Below are 22,378 nucleotides of genomic sequence, written 5' to 3' on the forward strand. Positions count from 1 at the left end.
TCCTCCAGATGGGTTGGGATCATTTGGTCTATTGCATTATGGTCGAAAGTCATTAGGTCGAATCCATTAGGTCGACATGCTAAAAGGTCGACATGACTCTAGGTCGACATGATTCTAGGTCGAAAGGTCATTAGTTCGACAGGTCATTAGTTCGACAAGGTCATTAGTTCGACATTGTCTATGTCGACATTCACAAGATCGACATGGGGTTTTTCACTGTTTTTTTACCTGAATGTCAACACAGTCGACATGGACACAGTTTAAAGTGCACTGCATCCCCTCGCATCGCTCGCTGCGCTCGCTATGCGTCGGGCACGGTGCCTCGCTACGCTCGGCACACTATTTTATTCACCCACCACGCCCTAGTGGATGGTAGGGCATGAAATACCGCCTGTCGGCACATGTTGGCTCAAAAAACAGTGAAAAACTCCATGTCGACCTTGTGAATGTCGACATAGACAATGTCGAACTAATGACCTTGTCGAACTAATGACCTTGTCGAACTAATGACCTTGTCGAACTAATGACCTTGTCGAACTAATGACCTTGTCGAACTAGAATCATGTCGACCTTTTCCCATGTCGACCTAGAGTCATGTCGACCTAATGGATTCGACCTAATGACTGTCGACCATAATGCAGTAGACCAAATGACCGCATCCCCTCCAGATACTTGAATACATACTAGAGGCCTAACTGGCTTCTGACATAATTAACCATAGTGGAAGCAGGTGGTAGAGAATATGATCAAATATTTCAATCTGATCACTTTTATAATATGAGCAGTATGTAAATAACCACATAGCGCATACATGACTGTTAATAAGTATTTATTACACCTTAGAAAAAAGATCATTATTTCTAAAAGCAGGCAGCTGAACATGTTACTATGATTCTTTGTTTACAGGTTTAACAGGTTTTACAAAAGATCCCTGTATCAGGAACATTACTGATTTCCGTAATACTTTATCTGGGAAAGAAAGTTAAACACACTTGTTTCATTGAAACCATGTAAAACTGAATTAATGGGGAATGCTATAAGAGCTCTAGAATGTCCAGGTAGACACTCAATAGGTCGATAACATACAGTTGACAGGTTAAAAAGGTCAGCAGCGGTTGAGGTAGACGGGTACAAATTGTTGATAGAGTGAAAGATCAATATAGAAGACCACCTTAAGCACTGTGCACCTTTTGTTCCTATCGACCTAACTCATGTCAACCATCTGGTGTAGTAGACCTATTGACTGTGTACCTAGACATTGTAGATCAATCATCCAGATATCATCGATTTAATGGACAAGACAAAAAGGTAGGTCGTTAAGATAAAAAAAAAAAAAGAGTATAAACCAAACGATAATGTTACAGATTCAGTGCATTTTTGTCTTCGGGTAGATTGCATATAGTAAACTGAAGTGTTTGATCTGTACATGTGGACTCGGAATTCCCAGCAGACCTTTACAGTAGATTCAGCAGGAGCCTGACTACCAAGAAGATGCTGCAAACAATGGAAAACACTGTTACATTCATACTTTATAGTAAACAGGAACTGAATTGAGAAAATGCCGACATGCACAGGGTCTACATTAACAAAAGGTTGGCACAAACAAATTGTTGACATGGAAATGGTAGACACATTAAAAGACCAACATGAGTTTTCACGTGGACCTAGTCATGCTTCGGGCCAGGTGCTGCGAATCTACTGCGCTTAGCATACTTTACCCTCCCCAAACAGAGTCCAATATAAAAAATACAAAAAGTCAATCATGAAAACTCACCTAATTCCAGCTACCAGTCCAGCAGGCATTATTTTACGTGACCGGTTGTACCGGAGACCCATTATTACAGCCAAAGAACCTGCAGTAACTACAGAAATAACACATAAATACTTTGATAACAGATTTCATAAGTAGCCATAAAAAATGGTTACTATACAGATTTTTACAGCAACTTAAGTCAATGAATACAACCATTTTCATACTTATGACACTTTAGTATGTACATAGTACAGGTAAGTATGACACGAAGAACATAATGGGTGAGATTTAATAGGATGAGATATTCAGAAAGTGAGAGATTTGGGAAGAAATCTCCAGTTTTTTTTAAAGCGGCAATCACTTACACTGCAAAATCAAACTGGTTTTGGGGATGCTGTCCTACAATATGCTAAAGAACAAGAATAATACCGTAACGCGCTAGGTGTACACAAAGAAACCAATTTGATAAAATTTATAGAAATTTATTCAAAACGGCATCATAGTTAATAAATGCATGCATTAAAAAGCATCTAAACACACAAAAAGTTAGTAGTATGACACGAAGGTAAGATTTTTTTTTTTTTTATATAAGTAGGCACAGACACAATTATAGTAGCAAATAATTAATGAACCAGTAAAATATGATTTTAATTAGTGTGTTGTCAATGTCTCTTCTTTCATAGAATACTAAGGAATACATGGTATTATAGTCGCACAATCTTACATAAACAGTAGTTAGAATCAGACTTAAGGCCCGTACACACTGGACGATTTTGTGCTGAAAGCTGCTCAAAACACCAAGTTTGAGTGGCTTTCAGCTCAAAGCCACCTAGCGTGTACGGCCTGGCGGTGAGCGGTGATGCGTGCTCATCTGCTGTATTACCAGCAGATGAGCGGCTTTGAGAACGGCTTTGCATAGCGCTGCTCTATGCAAAGCTGTCCACCCCCCACTGACAGCGCCGGGCAGAGGGAAAGCCACTCAGTGTGTATGCACTGAGCAGCTTCCCCCCCCCCCAGCGATAACAACGGTCAATGCTGTCCATACAAGCTGGGCATAAACGCCCAGTGTGTATGGACCTAGCTACATATTTATTACTATTCACATTGACATGCGTAACATTACAGTTCAACCTTCTTGGCCTTGTATAAGAACTTAGTAATGTTTTACCTTGAGCTAAAATAACAATCGCAATTTCATCTAAATTAGCTCACTATCGGTACACATCTGTGATAGGTTCTGCAAGATGGCTTTCACCTATACATGTACTGTTAAAATTGACCTCATTCCTCCAAATAATTCTTATTTTCAGCTTGCAGCATTAGCAATTAACAAGTTCTAATTGAGTCAGTTCTAGCATTAGCACTGTGCGCAGATTCTCAGTAACTATGCTACTTATAGGCTCCTTCATGTTACGGACCACCCCTTCACCAAATAAGCATGGGACTAAGCAGTGGCGTCACTAGCGGGGTGCAGCCCCATCCAGGTGAATTGGGTGACACCGTGACCATGCCTGCACCCCCCCTTCCTGCAGTCATGCTTGCGTAGGTACTGTGCTCTCTTCTATAGTTACAGAGCAGGCTTCCACCCATCCCTCTGTCAGTCGGTGGCTAAGCAGCTCTTGCCAATCAGATCTTGCATACAGGCAGCCTTGGTGATGGGCTGCGACCTCCTTTTGGTTAAAAATCAGGCACCATATTGGCTGCCAGCAGCAGGCTGGGCTAAGCGGAGCCGGGGGAGGGTGGCAGGCTAGCTTCAACATGTGGAGCTGTAGAGCGGTGGCTATATCCACTCCAGACCCTGCATGGAGGAACAAGGCACATACTTGCCTGCCTTCATCCCTTGCCTGCCTTCCCTGCTGTCGGTGGGATGTGTCCGCATCGCAGCATACCTGCCCTGGCCCCAGGAGTCCTCTCACTCTCTTTAATGTGTGGATCAGTACCAATTTCGTTATGTCCTGTACCAGCCTACTCCTCCTGCCTCCAGCTCCTACCTATTCTGCTTTGCCTCACCTCTAATACACAGCACTCCTAATACAATACCAGCCTATTCCTCCTTTCCCTGGCTCTTACCGCAAGGTGTCGGATGGCTGACCGGCAGTCAGGATTCCGACAATCATTATACTGACATTAGAATCCGGAGTGCTACAAGCCCGACAGACGGGCAGGGCTATTCTGCCTCGTGGAGGTCCACGACCCCCATAGAGGGAGAATAAAATAGGTGGCGAGTGTAGCGAGCCACTGTGCCCACAGAGAGCCCGCAAGGGGCTTCGTTGCGCTCACCCCGCAGTCTGAGACCCCGCAGTCGGGATTCTGACGTCGGGCTAATAACTGTATGAATCCCAACTGTCGGTGTGTTATAACACACCCCTTACTACCGTCTACTCTTGGGGGTTTATTCTGCTCGGTACGGTGGGACCGTAAACAGGCGGATCGTTTTTTTTTAAATCTGCGCATGCGTAGCTTTCGCAATGCGCAGGTGCGGCGACCTCACACCGCTCACGAACGGGTCTCTCCGTGCGAAAAAAACTGTCCGCAAGAGTACGGTCATTGTGGGCTGCATGGGGGTGTTTTTAGGGGAGCGGCCGGAATAATGTGGAAAACTGGGCGTAAACATGGGCGTACACAGGGGTGTGCACCAAAAATGTACGGTGCTACAACCGCTCGATCGGTGAACGCACCGTGCATTTTGGCCCAAAAACAGGCGGACGCCAAAGATAGCTCCAGACCACCCCTAGAGATACCCTATGACAGCGGATGCCTGGGTCTGCAAATTAACGCTGATTACTACACCTGAATGTAATAAGCAATGCTGCAGCCTATTACGTGAAAACCATGATTTCACTACCTGCAAGCCACACACAGCCCTCAAACACATTGGAAGCTTATCTTTCTACACTTCTCTACATGTAAAGGTTGTTTTAATTTTAGGTAAGATTCATTCTAAGACCTGCTTATATATGTCAAGGTAGTTATTTTATAACCATCTACACCCATTCAGTAAGTGTTTTTGTATACTTTAAAAAGCAGGACACTCAATTCACAGAAGTCGACATGTGTCAACTTTTTCACTTAACACCAACATAACTTTATTTAAAAGTAAAACCAATGTGGGAACAGATAGATAGTGATTAAAATGCCACATTAGAACATAATAAATATACATGTAATGAGGGTTAAAATGTTGTTTTATTAGGGTGTTTATTAAGGTAGACAATTGAGTTAATAGAAAACAATTATTGAATAACAGTTAGAATAAATAATTAATTGTCTTAATTATAGTTGAAAGGCAAGATTTGCAGTGCCATATATGTGAAGTGTATGCCACCGTGCACGGACGTACGCTCACTCTCACGATCGGTGACAAACGCTGAGTTTTCCATTGAAAAAAGGCGAGACCCGTCCATGCACTGTGGCGTACGCTCAGATATACGGAAGATGTCGGTGTGAAAACGGAGGAGACCTGTCCATATACGGTGGCGTACGCTCTGTTGTACGCCAGTTAACGGTGTCTAAGAGTAGACCCCTCTGTATACGGTGGCGTACGCTCAAGTGTACGCCACTCCCCATTGTCGGTGTTTGTGACCGTCCGTATGTGGCTGTTCTGTGGGCGGACTTTCGCTCACCGTCCGCGTACGGGAAACGTACGGTGAAACGGACCATTCGTACGTTTCACCGACATAACCAGAATAAGGCCCTTGGTCTCAGCTCCCCACCAGCCCTGATACATTTTACCCAGCCTCCCCTTCTCATTTCCCATTCTACTTCTCCTTTGTCCCTATCTCTCCTTTGATACCTATTACCCAGCACCGCTCCTCCTATACCTGCCTGCTCCTCCTATACATGACTCTCCTGCTACTTATTACCTGGCACCCCTCTTCCTATCCCAGGCTTCTCCTGCATCCCCTAAGCACCTCTCCTCCTATCCGTCTTGAAAAAGTCTCCATACAACGTGGGAGACGAAACGCGTTGACGTCATTGCATTGAGACGTTAGAGGCTGACCGCTGACCCAGGAGTAACCACGCTGCATACGGCTTCCCAGCGCCTCCACCAGCAACAAGCGCTTTTCTTCAATACCACCGCAGTCTGCATATTGGGACGCTCCATGAGACGGGAGGAGAGGCTTTTACCCGCCGGCACCTATTCTAAGGTGACCCGCAGAGGACAACTACCGGCGGCCACCCGCACCCCGAGAACGGAGCAACCAACAGACCGCTCAAGCCGCTACTGACACAGGGTGAGACAACCAAACAAAACCCCTGCGTCCTAGTGCTGCTTGTTCTATTGCCGCTCTCATATATATTTATACCGGCATGGAGCCTAGTCGCATTTGACTTCTACTGCATTCATTCTATATGTACAAATGACTGCTAATCATTACTAACCTCATCCTCATAAATAATAACCTGCATTGGACTGAGCATCACTAACCACCATTTCAATAACATTATAACAGCATTTATCATTCGACTCCTAACTACTTATACGATCTATCTACAGCGGTGCACCCCTAAAGCTGGGTACACATATGTACAATTTCATTTTTCTTGCGACCGTTCGATCGACCGAATACACGTTCGGCCGTCCAAAACATACGACCGTTCTGCGCGTACACATATGTACAATTTTACTTGCGACGTCCGATGTACTCCCGTCCAAACAATCGCAAGAAGAAGTATATGAGAGACCCTGTAACCCTTTGCCTGCTGTTTTAACTAATGTGTTTTTAATGCCTCACTGCCCAACACTTTAGAGGCATCACTTTAAGACATTAATCAATGTTGAAGTATTAATAGAGTGTGCTGGAAGCTCTTTGCAGAGCACCATAACACACTATTAAAACTTCAACATTAATGTCTTAAAGTAATGCCTCTAAAGTGTTGGGCAGTGAGGCATTAAAAACACATTAGTTAAAACAGCAGGCAAAGGGTTACAGGGTCTCTCATAATGCAGCATACCACCGTGCTTTGTCAAACTGTCAAGCATATCGATCGAACGTGCGTACACACTTCACTTTTGTTCCGATATGGAGCCGTCCTGTCGGATGAAATATTAAGCAGCAAAGAACCTTCGACCGACCGTGGACGGCCAAGAGCGTTTTTGGCCGTTTATCGATCGCACAGCAGCAATTGGGACAGCGTACACACCTATACAATCGAACGACCGTTTGCCCCCAGATTGGAAGAACGGCCCGACGATTGTACATATGTGTACCCAGCTTAAGCCAATAACGTCTAACCTTTTATCCTATTAAGGATTGATATTTATTATCCTGTCCAACAGATCTATAGTGTACTTACTGTGCTTTTTATTTTCATAATTTGTATTTTTTATTTTTATTCTTATGTTTATTATCAATTGTTTGTCTTATATCCAATGTATTTAATTATATAAAATGTATACTTTTTTAAAGCAGTGTGTCCACCTCATCTTTGCACATTGGTCTATTTTGATTTTATTTATTTGTGGAGTATATTCCCCTAGATTTATTTGTGGCTAGCAGCGCAATACACACCACTTCCCCCTTTTTTCCTCCTATCCCAGCCTACTGCTCCTGTGTCCCCTCCGGCACCCCTCCTCCTATCCCAGTCTACTCCTCCTGTCCTCGATTCTTCTAATACCTATCAATCGGCACCCCTCCTCCTATCCCAGGCTACTCCTCCTGTGTCCCCTCCTCCTATCCCAGTCTATTCCTCCTGTCCCCGACTCTTCTGGGTGAGTTATTTTGTTTCTGTGCAGAGAAGAAGTTTTGCCACTGGGTGACACAACAACAAAGAATAGGGCTGCCGCACAGGTAATTATCAAGAAATATCACAAAAGCCCCCTTTATTCATGATCATTCGTATCTGTTATGAGTAATTTCCTGGGGTGTGCTACCGCCCATGCAGTGAATGAATACAAACAAAACGGACAGGAAAGACTGCTTGGGTGGCGGTGCACTCTTAAGAAGGTGAAAGGATAAGTGTTTTAAAACATAACTTTTATTTAAATTTTATTAAAATATATTTGCAGCGAATGTAATTAACACATACATTAAACAATAACACACAATTGTATGATAGGCCAAGGGTATTATTCTCCCTCGGTTTTACATCCGCGGGGGGAGAGGGTGAAGTTAATATCACGTGTTATAACGTATTAATGTTTAACTTATCATGTAGGTAATGTATCCACCGTCAAATAACTATGTACTCAGAAATAAACACAGTGGATACAAATTCAACCTTATAGTAACTGCTGCAGTCGTCAATGGACTGTGCCTGGGACAAGTGTCAGAGATAGTGTTTATTCTATTCAGGTGTAACTCAACATTGGTGGCCAATCGCGTGCTATATCAAGGGATTGTAGCATCCAACCAGGGGTTAAATCTCCCTCTGTGTTCCAATCCCCCAGCAATGATCAGTCAGCCACCCTGAGTATGTAATTACTCTATGGTGCTACACACATCATAAAATCACTGTAGTGTGGGACTAGAGTGATATTGATACAATGCTGTTATATCCGGGGATCAGCTGTAACAGTGAAGGTAGCTGTCTCAGCGTGCCCCCAACAACAGAGTAACAGTAACAGATCTCTCTGTCTCTAGCCCAATAAGTGTGGGACTAGAGTGATGTTGATACAATGCTGTTATATCCGGGGATCAGTTGTAACAGTACAGGTAGCTGTCTCAGCGTGCCCCCAACAACAAAGTGACAGTAGTAAGTCTCTCTGTCTCTAGTCCAATAAGTGTGGGACTAGAGTAGTACTGATATAATGTTGTTATATCAGGGGATCAGCTGTAATAACAAGGGTAGCTGCCTCAGCGTGCCCCCAACAGCAAAGTAACATTAGCAAATTTCTTTGTCTCTAGCCCACTTATAACAGTCTGACGCGCTCGCACTCGCCCTAAGGGAATGTTAACCGTCTGTCAGCAGTTACTGTATCAATAGTATAATCTCCCCTAAACACAAGCCCCCCCGTGGTGTAGCTGGACGCTGGGTGACACCAACCCTAGTGACACCTCTGGGACTTGTAGGTTTACAGCTGGGGAAATGGTAATACTGCTGTGCATATAGTTTACTACCTGAAGTGCATTGTTCAAAAAAGAGCTAAAGATCCGCACAGACTAACAATCTGTAAAACTGTTTAGAGACCCACTTTTTGAACTACAAACTGGATAGATTCTGGTAGTTAGATAGTTGCTGGTGCGCCCAGCTTTTAAAATCAATGGTTGTACACTGGTACCTGAAGTGCATATCTGTATATAATGAGGTCCTCTGCTAACATTAGGATTGTGTATATGTATATATATATATATATATATATATATACATACATATACACACACACAGACAGGGCCCCCATAGGGGAATGGTATGGCGCATAGGTGGGCGGAGCAGTGGATAACGTAGGTGGGGCTACAGCAGAAGCAGTGAAAGAGAAGGGAGGGGAGAAACAAAGAGGGCTGCATTTATCAAGTAATATTTGTGGCTAAGACCCCGAAAACACCCGTGTTCGGGGGTTAACCGCAAATATTAAGTATCCGACAAATGTATTAAACCCTTGAGTGGTAGGTTTGGCTGGGGCAGGACAAACCTACATGGGCAGGTTTGTCCTGCCCCAGCAAAACCCACCACAGTTGAAATCCCCCTCCCTCACCTCTGCTGAGCTTCCCTGCTGCCGCTGTCCCCGCTGCCTCGGTCACATTCAGCAGTGACGTCGGCGGCAGGCTGGGGGATGTTCGTGGCTGCTCGGGAGGACTCGGTGCCTGAGCGCTCCCGAGTCTCCCCAAACTGCTGCCCGAGCCTGCCGCCTATGTTATTGCTACTAAAAGTATGGTGGCAGGCGGAAGCGGCTGGGGGAGTGGGGTTAGAAGAGCTCCGGCGATCGCCGGAGCACAGGTGATGGGAGGGTTGGGGGAATGGCTGGGGGGGGGGGGGTTGGGCTCTAGAGGTGCTGCGCCAGTGGTGCACACCTGGACAGAACTGGCGCGCACCTATTTCATATTTGTGGTATGCCCGGAAATTTTCCGGGACAGCCCGCTGTGGCAGCGCAGCTGAGCCCGGAAAATTTCCGGGCATACCACTCAAGGGGTTAAAGGGGTGACCGCAACAGGAATCTCTGATCCCTGCTGCGATCCCCCCCTGCAGCGCCGCCGGCCGCATCCCCCATAGGGCAGCCCAGCTTCGCACCACTGGGCTATCGCCATTCTGATATGGCGATAGCCCATTGTAGCCTATGGATACACATCGCACTGCCCGTGCGGTCAGCGGGGTCGCGGGGGGGGGGGTAAGCGCATAGCCGCGCATGCGGCTTCCGGGTCAGGGCATCACAGGGACAGGCTCTTTTCGGGGCCCTGTCCCTGCGCCCTTACATTGATAAATCCCGGTGGTATTGCACGATACCGCAATGCGATGTCCGGCGATGCTCCAAGGTAGGTAGCTCTTAGTTTGGATATATCAAGTAAGGAGCCATTATCATGTGGCTCTTTGCTGGTTAATCGTAGACCCAATTTAGGGTAACAGTGGTGTGGGGTGCGGTGCTCCTGGACTGGATGGGCTGGGTGGCTTTAGTGCGGCATGCCCTTACATTCTATTAACACTTTTCCCTCACTAACAGTATCTCACTCTTATTTTAATTACGTTTCATTATCTCTCTCTTTATATATAGCTTCGGCTTCTTATCACTAATTATTAACACTTAGTATATCACTGGTGTGCCGCGCTGGGCCTCCTAGCTTATGATAGTTTTTTGGGGTGTCATACCCTGCACCTAGATATAGCGCTAATATACAGAGAAGCCTTGACGCGGCTTGGGGGCATAGCATACACCTGCGCAGGTATATGTAACCAATATCTCTGAATTCTATTATCATGTAGTGTTCTAGTTTGGTTACTAATACTACTCAGTGTGCTGAGGGAAAAAAATGTCTTGTTTACATAACCCCTCCCTCATGCACCTGGGTAATATTACTGAACTAATTGAGCATCTACCACTATCTGTATGGATGTCCGGCGATGTCACCGCACCGGCATTGCTCTGTAATAATAAATGTGCCCCAGAAAGAGGAGAACAAAGAGAGGGATGAAGGGGAGAGAGAATGTGGGGGGAAACTGACAGAAGGGGCAGAGGAATGAGGAAGAGAGAGAATGAAAGAAAAGGAGGGAGTGAGGGGAGTACAAAGGAGGAGATGGGAGCGGGGCATTGGTGCAAGATTACAGCCTCCAGATCCACATTCACTATTTTACTTCAAAGCAAGTGATTCCTTCTTTGTGTGCCTCAGATCACAATGGAAGATGCTGTTAGAGGCTAGGCGCTGCCCAATGTCAAAAGCATGTGCACTTGTTAAAGGGGCAGATGTGCCCCTAAATGTTGAGGGACATGCCGTTGGGACATGGCAGTGAGAGAGGCATGGGGGAAAGAAAGCATGAAAAGACAGGGGGCATAGCGAGTGACAGGCATGGAAGAAGAGCGGCATGGGGGGAGACTATAGAGAGGGCAGCATAATGAGACTGTGCAGAAGAGCTTGTACTCAGGACAGCAGTTACCTGCAAGTCTGTGGGAACAGGCTGTGTTTGCTTTCTAGCCGGGCGCCTGGGATGTGCAGTGGCTTTGGCTCCGCGCATCCCCATAGAGCCGTGAGCAAGCCAGTAGGCCGGATGTACATTAGTGTGCTCATGCGCACCCGCCTCCCTTCCCGTCAGCATCACCCAGCATGTGAGGAATTGAGCTCCCGCTACATTCAGGCTGAAGGTTGTGTGTGTGTGTGTGTGGAGGGGTGTATTTGCCGTGCCCAACATCCGGCTCATCACCGCCCCCGCTCCCGGCACAGCTCTGGTTCAGCTCCGTCTTCTGGCAGAGCTCCGGCTTCCTGCTCAACTGTGGCTCACAGCAGAGCTCTGACTACCTGCTCAGTGGCATTTATATTGTGGGAACAGCTCCGTTTCACTGCCCACCTTAATTAGTTGTTCAATTGTCGGGGCTGCATTGAGGACTCTGCCCACCACTGTCACTCACATCCAGGCCACCCCTGCCCCACTCCATATAGGGAGTATCCAGGTTCCACATCTGGACCGCCTTCCTTCACTGTACACTGTGTCAGGCCCCCATGCGGCGCCACTCTGGGTCTCCCTAAAATAGCCGACATCCATCTGCCAACTGTCTCAGAACACAGCTGTAACTGCCACAGCACAAGCCCTATCTCTCTCTTCTTGGGATCCATACACTTCTTAGCAGTGACGTAAGTTTGTCCCAGTTGCCCTGAGGCAAGATAAATACTGAAGCCCCCCCCCAATAGCTCAATCAGTAAGGTGGTCATGGGTTTTAAGACAGGTGGCACTTGCAAAACTTATGTTAGAAGGGGAGTCAGCTACAGAAGTAATATTGACTGCATTCAATTAACGGATTTAAACTTGCAGGGGAGGACAGGTGCCCCCTTTGGAGCAGGAGCCCGGCGGCAGATGACTTAATTGCCTCCCAGAGTTACGCCTCTGCTTCTTACTGATTGGACAGTATTCCCATTCACAGCACAGTTAACCTGATCCCGACTGCAGGTTTAACAGTGGCCAGCCACGGATGCATACAGCAGGGAAAGGAGCATAAATGTTACATTACAGTTTGTGGCCATTTTAATGGAGTGCCACACTTATATATACTGTACTCCGGTATGGTGAGTACTGATCACTGGAAAAACGACATGCCACTAGTACAGGTTTAGAGGGCTGTGCATCCATTCATTCCTACAGTCTCTCTCACATACCAATCTTATGGTGCAAAATCACAAGATGGGCAGAATTGCAAAAATACACCTCCTGTCCTGCACATGATTCCAGTGTTAGGTACCGTACTACTTGAGTGTGGGCTGGATGCAGGAATGACTGTGAGGTCTGTTTACTAAGCCTTGGAGAGAGATAAAATGGAGAGCAAGAAACTACCAACCAACCAGCCCCAAATGTAATTTTTCAAACATTCGGTGACATGGCAGTTAAGAGCTGATTAGCAGGTGTTTTATCTCTGTCAACTTTATCTTAGTAAAACAGACCCCTTTGCTGTTTTGAAGTAACTAAGTAAATGGGCATAGAAGAAGGCCTACAATATTTAAGAAGCACATTTTAGTTTGGATGGGGAGGGGGGTTGCTTAAAGATATCTTTCCTCTATAAACATTTTTCACATTCATTGATGCAGCAGAGACCAAGGCAGGTATTCAATGTAATTTCTCACGATGTGCAGCAAATCCTGTTTAGAATTCGGTGCACATTTGCAGGGTTCTGGAGGGCTGGCGCATTTACTGCCAGCCCTCCCTGTCATCCCAGTTCCATACCGAAGGGGCTCGCTGCCCATGACAGCGATGTTTAGCCGCGGGACGGTGGCAGGCAGGGAGATGTAAGAATGTGTGGGGGGAGGAGGGCTCCCGCAGACACAAGCAGCAGAAGCTGCCCCTTGGGAGAGCTGGCAGGGGACACAGGTAGGGAGCCGCTGCACTGGTCTCGCTCGTGCATATGTAATGAGCGGGATCAGAGTGAAGTGAATATCTAATGAGCGGCTCCCTGCCCCCTGCCCCCTGCTGGCGAATGTGTAAAAAATTTTTTTTTTTTATTAAATATATATGCATGTGCTAAAAATACCATGCTCCTTCACAGAATAAATTTACTGATTTTTTTTACACCAAAAATAAAAAAAAATCCCTTTATTTTAAGATCACATTCCAGTTCACCTTAAAAAGATGTCGAATGCCAAACGGTAAATCATGACGAAAATCATAGAAACATAGAATTTGATGGCAGATAAGAACCACTTGGCCCATCTAGTCTGCCCTTTTTAAAACGTTACCTCAAACCATATTTGATCCTTATTTTTTTTGTAAGGATATCAAGCATGTTTAAATTGTACTACTGTATTTGCCTCTACCACCTCTGATGGGAGGCTATTCCACTTATCTACTACTCTTTCTGTGAAGTAATTCTTCCTCAAATTTCTCCTGAATCTTCCTCCCTCTAGTTTCAGTGCATGTCCTCTTGTTCTGCTGCTCCTCTTCCTGTGAAGAATGTCTCCTACCTGTACCTTGTTAAAGCCCTTGATATATTTGAAAGTTTCAATCATGTCCCCCCTTTCCCTTCTCTGCTCCAAAGTATACATATTAATCTTTTAGTCTTTCCTGGTACGTTTGTGATGTAGGCTATGCACCATTTTAGTTGCCCTTCTTTGTACAGTCTCTAATGTATTTATATCCTTCTGGAGATATGGCCTTCAGAAATGAACACAGTACTCTAGATGAGGTCGTACCAATGACCTATACAGTGGCATTATTAGTTATTTCTTTCTACTGCTGAAACCTCTCCCTATGCAACCAAGCATCTGACTTGCCTTCTTCATTGCTTTGTTACATTGCCTACCTGCCTTTAAGTCCCCTGAAATAGTGACACCTAGATCCCTCTCTTCCTCAGTAGTTTCCATTATAGTGCCATTTATACTATACTGTATTTAGTCTTTGGATTTTTGAGACCCAAGTGCATGATTTTGCATTTGGCATTAAACTGTAGTTGCCATGCTCTTGACCATTCCTCTAATCTACCTAGATCATCAATCATTTGTTTTACCCCTCGTGGTGTGTCTACCCTGTTGCATACCTTTGTGTCATCTGCAAAAAGGCACATTTTACCCTCAATTCCATTTGCAATATCACCAATAAAGATATTAAAAAGCACTGGTCCAAGTACAGATCCCTGGGGTACCCTACTTGTAACTTTCCCTCCTTTGACTGTACTCCGTTTACTACAACTCTCTGTGTTCTGTCCTGGAACCATGTTCCTATCCATTCATCTATCTTAAAATCCAATCCCAAGCTTTCAAGTTTATTTAACAGTCTGCAATGTGGGACAGTGTCAAAAGCCTTACTAAAGGTAAGCTACATCTACAGCCCCATCTTGATCTATTACTTTAGTCACCCAGTCAAAAAAGTCAATAAGGTTTGTTTGACATGATCTTCCCCCCCAATAAACCCATGCTGTTTCGGATCCTGTAAATAGCTGGTTTTGAGATATTCTACAACTCTTTGTTTTAAGAGTGTTTCCATCAATTTCCCTACTTCTGATGTACGGCTCACTGGTCGATAGTTGCTTACCTCTTCCTTTCTTCCACTTTTGTGTAGTGGGACTACGTTCGCTGTTTTCCAGTCCTCTGGAATTACTCCAGTAGCTAGCGACTGGTTGAATAATTCTGTTATTGGTTTTACCAGTTCCCCTTTTAGCTCTTTTAGTATCCTTGGATGTATCCCATCTGGCCCCATTGATTTATCCACTTTCAGTTTTGAGAGTTGTGTGAGGACTTTCTCCTCTGTAAATTTACTTGTTTCTCCCTCAGTTTTCTGGCTATACTTGCAACTTAACTGTGACCCCTTCCCCTCTCTTTCAGCAGTGAATACTGGGCAGAAATAATTATTAATATGATCTGCTATTACATTGTCCCCCTCAAGAAGCAGTTCTCCATCCTAGCATTGAATACACTCTCAGCGAATCCCAGTAAAAACCCCATTGAAATACAACAGCGAATTGCAGTGAGCATGAAATGGAGAACTGGCCGACATTCACTGTTCGCTTTCCGCGAACAGTGAACATTGAATAGGGAATCAGATTTTCAGTGAAAAAGATTCACAGCAAGGAGTGAAAACAGCCCAATTCGCCGAAAAAAACCCAGTGAATTGGGAGCATTGAATACTGCCCCAAGCCTCAGTCTATATGTTCAGTCAATCATTTCAATGGTATATATTTTGTAACCTAATGAAAAAACGATTGTGGACAAAATGTATTAATTGTTGCATTTATATGTATATATTTTTTATTTCAATAATTTTTTATTAAATTTTGCAATTGTGGACAAACAAAGAGAGAAAAAAACAGATAAAGCTAAAAATAAACAAAAAATAAACAGGGTATTCTAGTAAAGGCATCTCAGTCATATATATGAATGAATAATATCAGAACAAAAGCAATACCATATCAAATGTATCAATTAATACAATAAAACATACAATATACATTATACTCATGTGTGGTCTCATTCCATTTTAGATGGAAAGGTTGCTATTTCTATATTTCATAGAGAAGCCTCATTTTATATTACACATTTTGAGAGGATGGAAGGGTAGTTACATTAGTCGCATTTATGATTTAATCATTTCATTTCTGCTACTACAGCTCAGCAATACCCAACTGAAGTTTCAGAAGTTTTACCACAAATTTGTTTTGCCTCATCCGTAATATGTAAAACCTTCTAACTTTAGCAAAATACACACATAATTAAAACTGTTCTATTGTTCCCTCACTTGAATTAGGCAAGAGAATGACAGTCTAGCTATTGGGACAGGTATGGATTCAGGGTGGCAGGTAATGGTTTCAGGGTGGCAGGTATAGATTCATGGTGGCAGGTATGGTTTCAGGTTGGCAGGTATGGATTCATGGTGGCAGGTAATGGATTCATGGTGGCAGGTAATGGATTCATGGTGGCAGGTAATGGATTCATGGTGGCAGGTAATGGATTCATGGTGGCAGGTAATGGTTTCATGGTGGCAGGTAATGGTTTCATGGTGGCAGGTAATGGATTCATGGTGGCAGGTAATGGATTCATGGTGGCAGGTAATGGTTTCATGGTGGCAGGTAATGGTTTCATGGTGGCAGGTAATGGTTTCATGGTGGCAGGTATGGATTCATGGTGGCAGGTATGGATTCATGGTGGCAGGTAATGGTTTCATGGTGGCAGGTAATGGTTTCATGGTGGCAGGTAATGGTTTCATGGTGGCAGGTATTTGGTTTCATGGTGGCAGGTAATGGATTCATGGTGGCAGGTAATGGTTTCATGGTGGCAGGTAATGGATTCATGGTGGCAGGTAATGGATTCATGGTGGCAGGTAATGGTTTCATGGTGGCAGGTAATGGTTTCATGGTGGCAGGTAATGGTTTCATGGTGGCAGGTAATGGTTTCATGGTGGCAGGTATGGATTCATGGTGGCAGGTATGGATTCATGGTGGCAGGTAATGGTTTCATGGTGGCAGGTAATGGTTTCATGGTGGCAGGTAATGGTTTCATGGTGGCAGGTAATGGTTTCATGGTGGCAGGTAATGGTTTCATGGTGGCAGGTAATGGTTTCATGGTGGCAGGTAATGGTTTCATGGTGGCAGGTATGGATTCATGGTGGCAGGTAATGGTTTCATGGTGGCAGGTAATGGTTTCATGGTGGCAGGTAATGGTTTCATGGTGGCAGGTAATGGTTTCATGGTGGCAGGTAATGGTTTCATGGTGGCAGGTAATGGTTTCATGGTGGCAGGTAATGGTTTCATGGTGGCAGGTAATGGTTTCATGGTGGCAGGTAATGGTTTTATGGTGGCAGGTAATGGTTTCATGGTGGCAGGTAATGGTTTCATGGTGGCAGGTATGGTTTCAGGGTGGCAGGTATGGATTCATGGTGGCAGGTAATGGATTCATGGTGGCAGGTAATGGATTCATGGTGGCAGGTAATGGTTTCATGGTGGCAGGTAATGGTTTCATGGTGGCAGGTATGGATTCAGGGTGGCAGGTAATGGTTTCATGGTGGCAGGTAATGGTTTCATGGTGGCAGGTAATGGATTCATGGTGGCAGGTAATGGATTCATGGTGGCAGGTAATGGATTCATGGTGGCAGGTAATGGATTCATGGTGGCAGGTAATGGTTTCATGGTGGCAGGTAATGGTTTCATGGTGGCAGGTAATGGTTTCATGGTGGCAGGTATGGATTCAGGGTGGCAGGTAATGGTTTCAGGTTGGCAGGTATGGATTCATGGTGGCAGGTAATGGATTCATGGTGGCAGGTAATGGTTTCATGGTGGCAGGTAATGGTTTCATGGTGGCAGGTAATGGTTTTATGGTGGCAGGTAATGGTTTCATGGTGGCAGGTATGGATTCATGGTGACAAGTAGTGGTTTCATGGTGACAAGTAATGGTTTCATGGTGACAAGTAATGGTTTCATGGTGGCAGGTAATGGTTTCATGGTGGCAGGTATGGATTCAGGTTGGCAGATATGGATTCAGGGTGGCAGGTAATGGTTTCATGGTGGCAGGTATGGTTTCATAGTGGCAGGTATAGATTAAGGGTGGCAGGTAATGGTTTCAGGGTGCCAGATATGGATTCAGGGTGGCAGGTAATGGTTTCATGGTGGCAGGTAATGGTTTCATGGTGGCAGGTAGTGGTTTCATGGTGGCAGGTAATGGTTTCATGGTGGCAGGTAATGGTTTCATGGTGGCAGGTATGGATTCATGGTGGCAGGTATGGATTCATGGTGGCAGGTAATGGTTTCATGGTGGCAGGTAATGGTTTCATGGTGGCAGGTAATGGTTTCATGGTGGCAGGTAATGGTTTCATGGTGGCAGGTAATGGTTTCATGGTGGCAGGTAATGGTTTCATGGTGGCAGGTAATGGTTTCATGGTGGCAGGTATGGATTCATGGTGGCAGGTAATGGTTTCATGGTGGCAGGTAATGGTTTCATGGTGGCAGGTAATGGTTTCATGGTGGCAGGTAATGGTTTCATGGTGGCAGGTAATGGTTTCATGGTGGCAGGTAATGGTTTCATGGTGGCAGGTAATGGTTTCATGGTGGCAGGTAATGGTTTCATGGTGGCAGGTAATGGTTTCATGGTGGCAGGTAATGGTTTCATGGTGGCAGGTAATGGTTTTATGGTGGCAGGTAATGGTTTCATGGTGGCAGGTAATGGTTTCATGGTGGCAGGTATGGTTTCAGGGTGGCAGGTATGGATTCATGGTGGCAGGTAATGGATTCATGGTGGCAGGTAATGGATTCATGGTGGCAGGTAATGGTTTCATGGTGGCAGGTAATGGTTTCATGGTGGCAGGTATGGATTCAGGGTGGCAGGTAATGGTTTCATGGTGGCAGGTAATGGTTTCATGGTGGCAGGTAATGGATTCATGGTGGCAGGTAATGGATTCATGGTGGCAGGTAATGGATTCATGGTGGCAGGTAATGGTTTCATGGTGGCAGGTAATGGTTTCATGGTGGCAGGTATGGATTCAGGGTGGCAGGTAATGGTTTCAGGTTGGCAGGTATGGATTCATGGTGGCAGGTAATGGATTCATGGTGGCAGGTAATGGTTTCATGGTGGCAGGTAATGGTTTCATGGTGGCAGGTAATGGTTTCATGGTGGCAGGTAATGGTTTTATGGTGGCAGGTAATGGTTTCATGGTGGCAGGTATGGATTCATGGTGACAAGTAGTGGTTTCATGGTGACAAGTAATGGTTTCATGGTGACAAGTAATGGTTTCATGGTGGCAGGTAATGGTTTCATGGTGGCAGGTATGGATTCAGGTTGGCAGATATGGATTCAGGGTGGCAGGTAATGGTTTCATGGTGGCAGGTATGGTTTCATAGTGGCAGGTATAGATTAAGGGTGGCAGGTAATGGTTTCAGGGTGCCAGATATGGATTCAGGGTGGCAGGTAATGGTTTCATGGTGGCAGGTAGTGGTTTCATGGTGGCAGGTAATGGTTTCATGGTGGCAGGTAATGGTTTCATGGTGGCACGTATGGATTCAGGTTGGCAGATATGGATTCAGGGTCGCAGGTAATGGTTTCATGGTGGCAGGTAATGGTTTCAGGGTGGCAGGTAATGGTTTCAGGGTGGCAGGTAATGGTTTCAGGGTGGCAGGTAATGGTTTCATGGTGGCAGGTAATGGTTTCATGGTGGCAGGTATAGATTAAGGGTGGCAGGTAATGGTTTCAGGGTGGCAGATATGGATTCAGGGTGGCAGGTAATGGTTTCATGGTGGCAGGTAGTGGTTTCATGGTGGCAGGTAATGGTTTCATGGTGGCAGGTAATGGTTTCATGGTGGCAGGTAGTGGTTTCAGGGTGGCAGGTAATGGTTTCATGGTGGCAGGTAATGGTTTCATGGTGGCAGGTAATGGTTTCATGGTGGCAGGTAATGGTTTCATGGTGGCAGGTAATGGTTTCATGGTGGCAGGTATGGATTTAGGTTGGCAGGTATGGTTTCAGGATGTCAGGTAATGGTTTCATGGTGGCAAGTAATGGTTTTGAGGTGGCAGGTAATGGTTTAATGGTTATTCAAGATATTAATGTGTTATACTATATACTTTAGGAGGAACCCAGATAAATGAAAGAATAAACTTTTCGTGTTGTGCATGTATATAATTTGTTATTAGTAAGGTGGGAAATTGGGCACATTTGCACAAACAGAAATATATTGCACCCTACACATTTTGTATATCAAAATTGATATTTTTAATGCAGGCTGTCTATATCATGCATGACACAGTCATGTTCCCAAATGAAGATATTCCGGGAGTGTCAGAATTCTGAGCGTATATCAGCTGTAAGATGGTAAGCGGTGACACACCTTACAGATGAGTTGTTACATGTTCCACATGCCTATATTTTTACAACGCAGAGGTGCAGGTAATGTAGCTCTGTTTTTTAGACTTTTTAAGAGCTTTACTTCTCAAGAAAAACCTATAATAGTTCTTCCAAATCTCAATTGTCTGTATAGCATAACTCTGAATAAAACCTTTTTCATTATTGTATGTTATTTTACTTACTCAATGATATCTTGATATCGCTTGGACTGTATGAAACACGTAATGCACCATAAGCTGCAAGCAACCCAAAAGTAAGACCTGCAGCGAGGGAAACAATACTGCCTGCCAAAAAGAGAAAACAGATGTTTAAGCATCAGTATGTAGTTTTAGAATGGCTTATGAGGTACTTGTCACACAAAATTGAGGCATACAATTCTAAGGCTGATCCAATTTTAATCCATGAATTCACTGACATTTATACCCCTTTTCCACTTGCAAAAATATCCCGGGTTTTTGCACATGAACGCACATCAACCCGGGATTTAGTGCAGAGTGCAGCCCCCCCGGAGCTGCCGCCGCCGCAGACGGACAGATCCCCCAGATATTCCCCTGGATGAGGAAGCTGCACATCAGTCACGGTACCGATGCTTTCAGCTGGCGTCTATTTTTAATGACATGTATGGATCAGTGTGAATGGGGCTATCCCGGGTCGATCCCAGGTCTGAATGCAATGTGAAAGGGTACATTCTCGGGTAGTGTCCCGGGAAGCATCCGTGAACACATTCCCGCGTATGACCCGGGACTGCAAGTGAAAAGGGGGTATTAGTGACATCACTGCAGCATGAAGTGACTTTTGCCTCGGTGATGGGATAAATACTGGTTCAGCCTCTTCTGTGTACATATAATGGGTCTATAATAAAACATGGGATTATTGGTCTACTTCTCGGTATAACTCTTGCCCATCAAACACCCAATGTAAAGTGCTGGAGGGTGTGGATTATTAGGAATACAGGGTCTAGATAGACTGTCAATAGGTTGACACCAAAAGGTTGCACGCAATATGTCAACAGGGTCAACATGGAAGAGGTTGGCATGAAAAAGGTAGACACAAGAAAAGGTTGACATGAGTTTTTCACATTTTTTTGGTGTCAGTGTTAACACCTATCACCATGGACTTTCAGTTAGTGTAATGCGTACTCTCGCATGCCATGCTTTTGGACTTTACCGTTCTCATTGATGATAAAATATGAAAAAGTTTAAAAAAAAATTGTGAAAAACTAATGTCGACCTATTGCATGTCAAACCCTTTTCATATTGACCTTTTGCCCCTGTCCACCTACTGACTATCTAGAGCAGGCATTCCCTACCTCTGTCCTCAAGGCACACTATTGTTTTAAGTACATCTGGCCCCCTATCAGCACCGTGGCCAGGTCTAGACTGTGCCTGGTCTAGACAGGTCTGTCAACCTGAACCAGCTCTGACATGCATTTTTTACTAAATTTCCAGCTGGCATGAGCCGACAGGCGGTATTTCATGCACTACCATCCACTAGGGCAGGCATTCACACCAACAGTTCAGGTTTTTAGGAGTTTGTATATTCTCCCCGTACTTGTGTGGGTTTCCTCCGGGTGCTCCGGTTTCCTTCCACAATCCCAAAAATATACTGGTAGGCTAATTGGCTCCCTACAAAAATTAACCCTAGAATGTCTGTCTGTGCGTGTGCATGTGGTAGGGAATATAGACTGTAAGCTCCACTGGGGCAGGGACTGATGTGAATGTTCAAATATTCTCTGTAAAGCGCTGCGGAATATGTATGCGCTATATAAGAAACTGTTAATAATAAATAAATAATAGTGATATCCAGACTTGAGCACAGGTGACTTAATTAGTACCTGAGGGATTCTGATTAAACCATCTGTGCTGAAGCCTGGATATCACAAAAACCTGCACTGTTGGTGTGCCCTGAGGACCGTGGTTGGGAATGCCTGCACTAGGGCATTGTTAGTGCAAAAAATAGTGTGCCGAGCGCAGCGAGCCCAAAGCATGGCGAGCACAGCAAGCCATAGGAGGGGTTGCCGGACACTTAGACAGTGTCCACGTCAACATATGTCGACATAGACACCCTAAAAACATAAAAAACTCATGTTGACCTTTTTCCATGTCGACCTTTGGACCATTTTGACCATTTAACCATGTCGACCTTTTACCTGTCGACCTTTAGACCCGGTCAACCTTTTGACTTTGTGACTGTCGACCATATGACTGTCTATCATGAGTCAGTCTATTGCCTGGTACA

The 22,378-nt window shown here is 44.9% G+C and overlaps 1 protein-coding gene across 1 annotated transcript in view; it reads right to left on the reverse strand.

Annotated features, from left to right (window-relative positions):
* Positions 1–814: 814 nt before the first annotated feature.
* TMEM14A (transmembrane protein 14A) overlaps positions 815–22,378 on the reverse strand; it is a 28,752-nt gene continuing 7,188 nt past the window's right edge. Inside the window, exons 3-5 of the mRNA XM_083177350.1 lie at positions 20,323–20,424; positions 1,775–1,862; positions 815–1,494 (exon numbers count right to left, since the gene is read on the reverse strand). Of these exons, the coding sequence (XP_083033476.1) occupies positions 1,455–1,494; positions 1,775–1,862; positions 20,323–20,424 (230 nt within the window). The 3' untranslated portion in view covers positions 815–1,454. The remainder of the gene's footprint in view (positions 1,495–1,774; positions 1,863–20,322; positions 20,425–22,378) is intronic.

This window comes from Crinia signifera, chromosome 3 (assembly GCF_055691185.1).
Source record: "Crinia signifera chromosome 3, ASM5569118v1, whole genome shotgun sequence".
Taxonomy (NCBI): domain Eukaryota; kingdom Metazoa; phylum Chordata; class Amphibia; order Anura; family Myobatrachidae; genus Crinia; species Crinia signifera.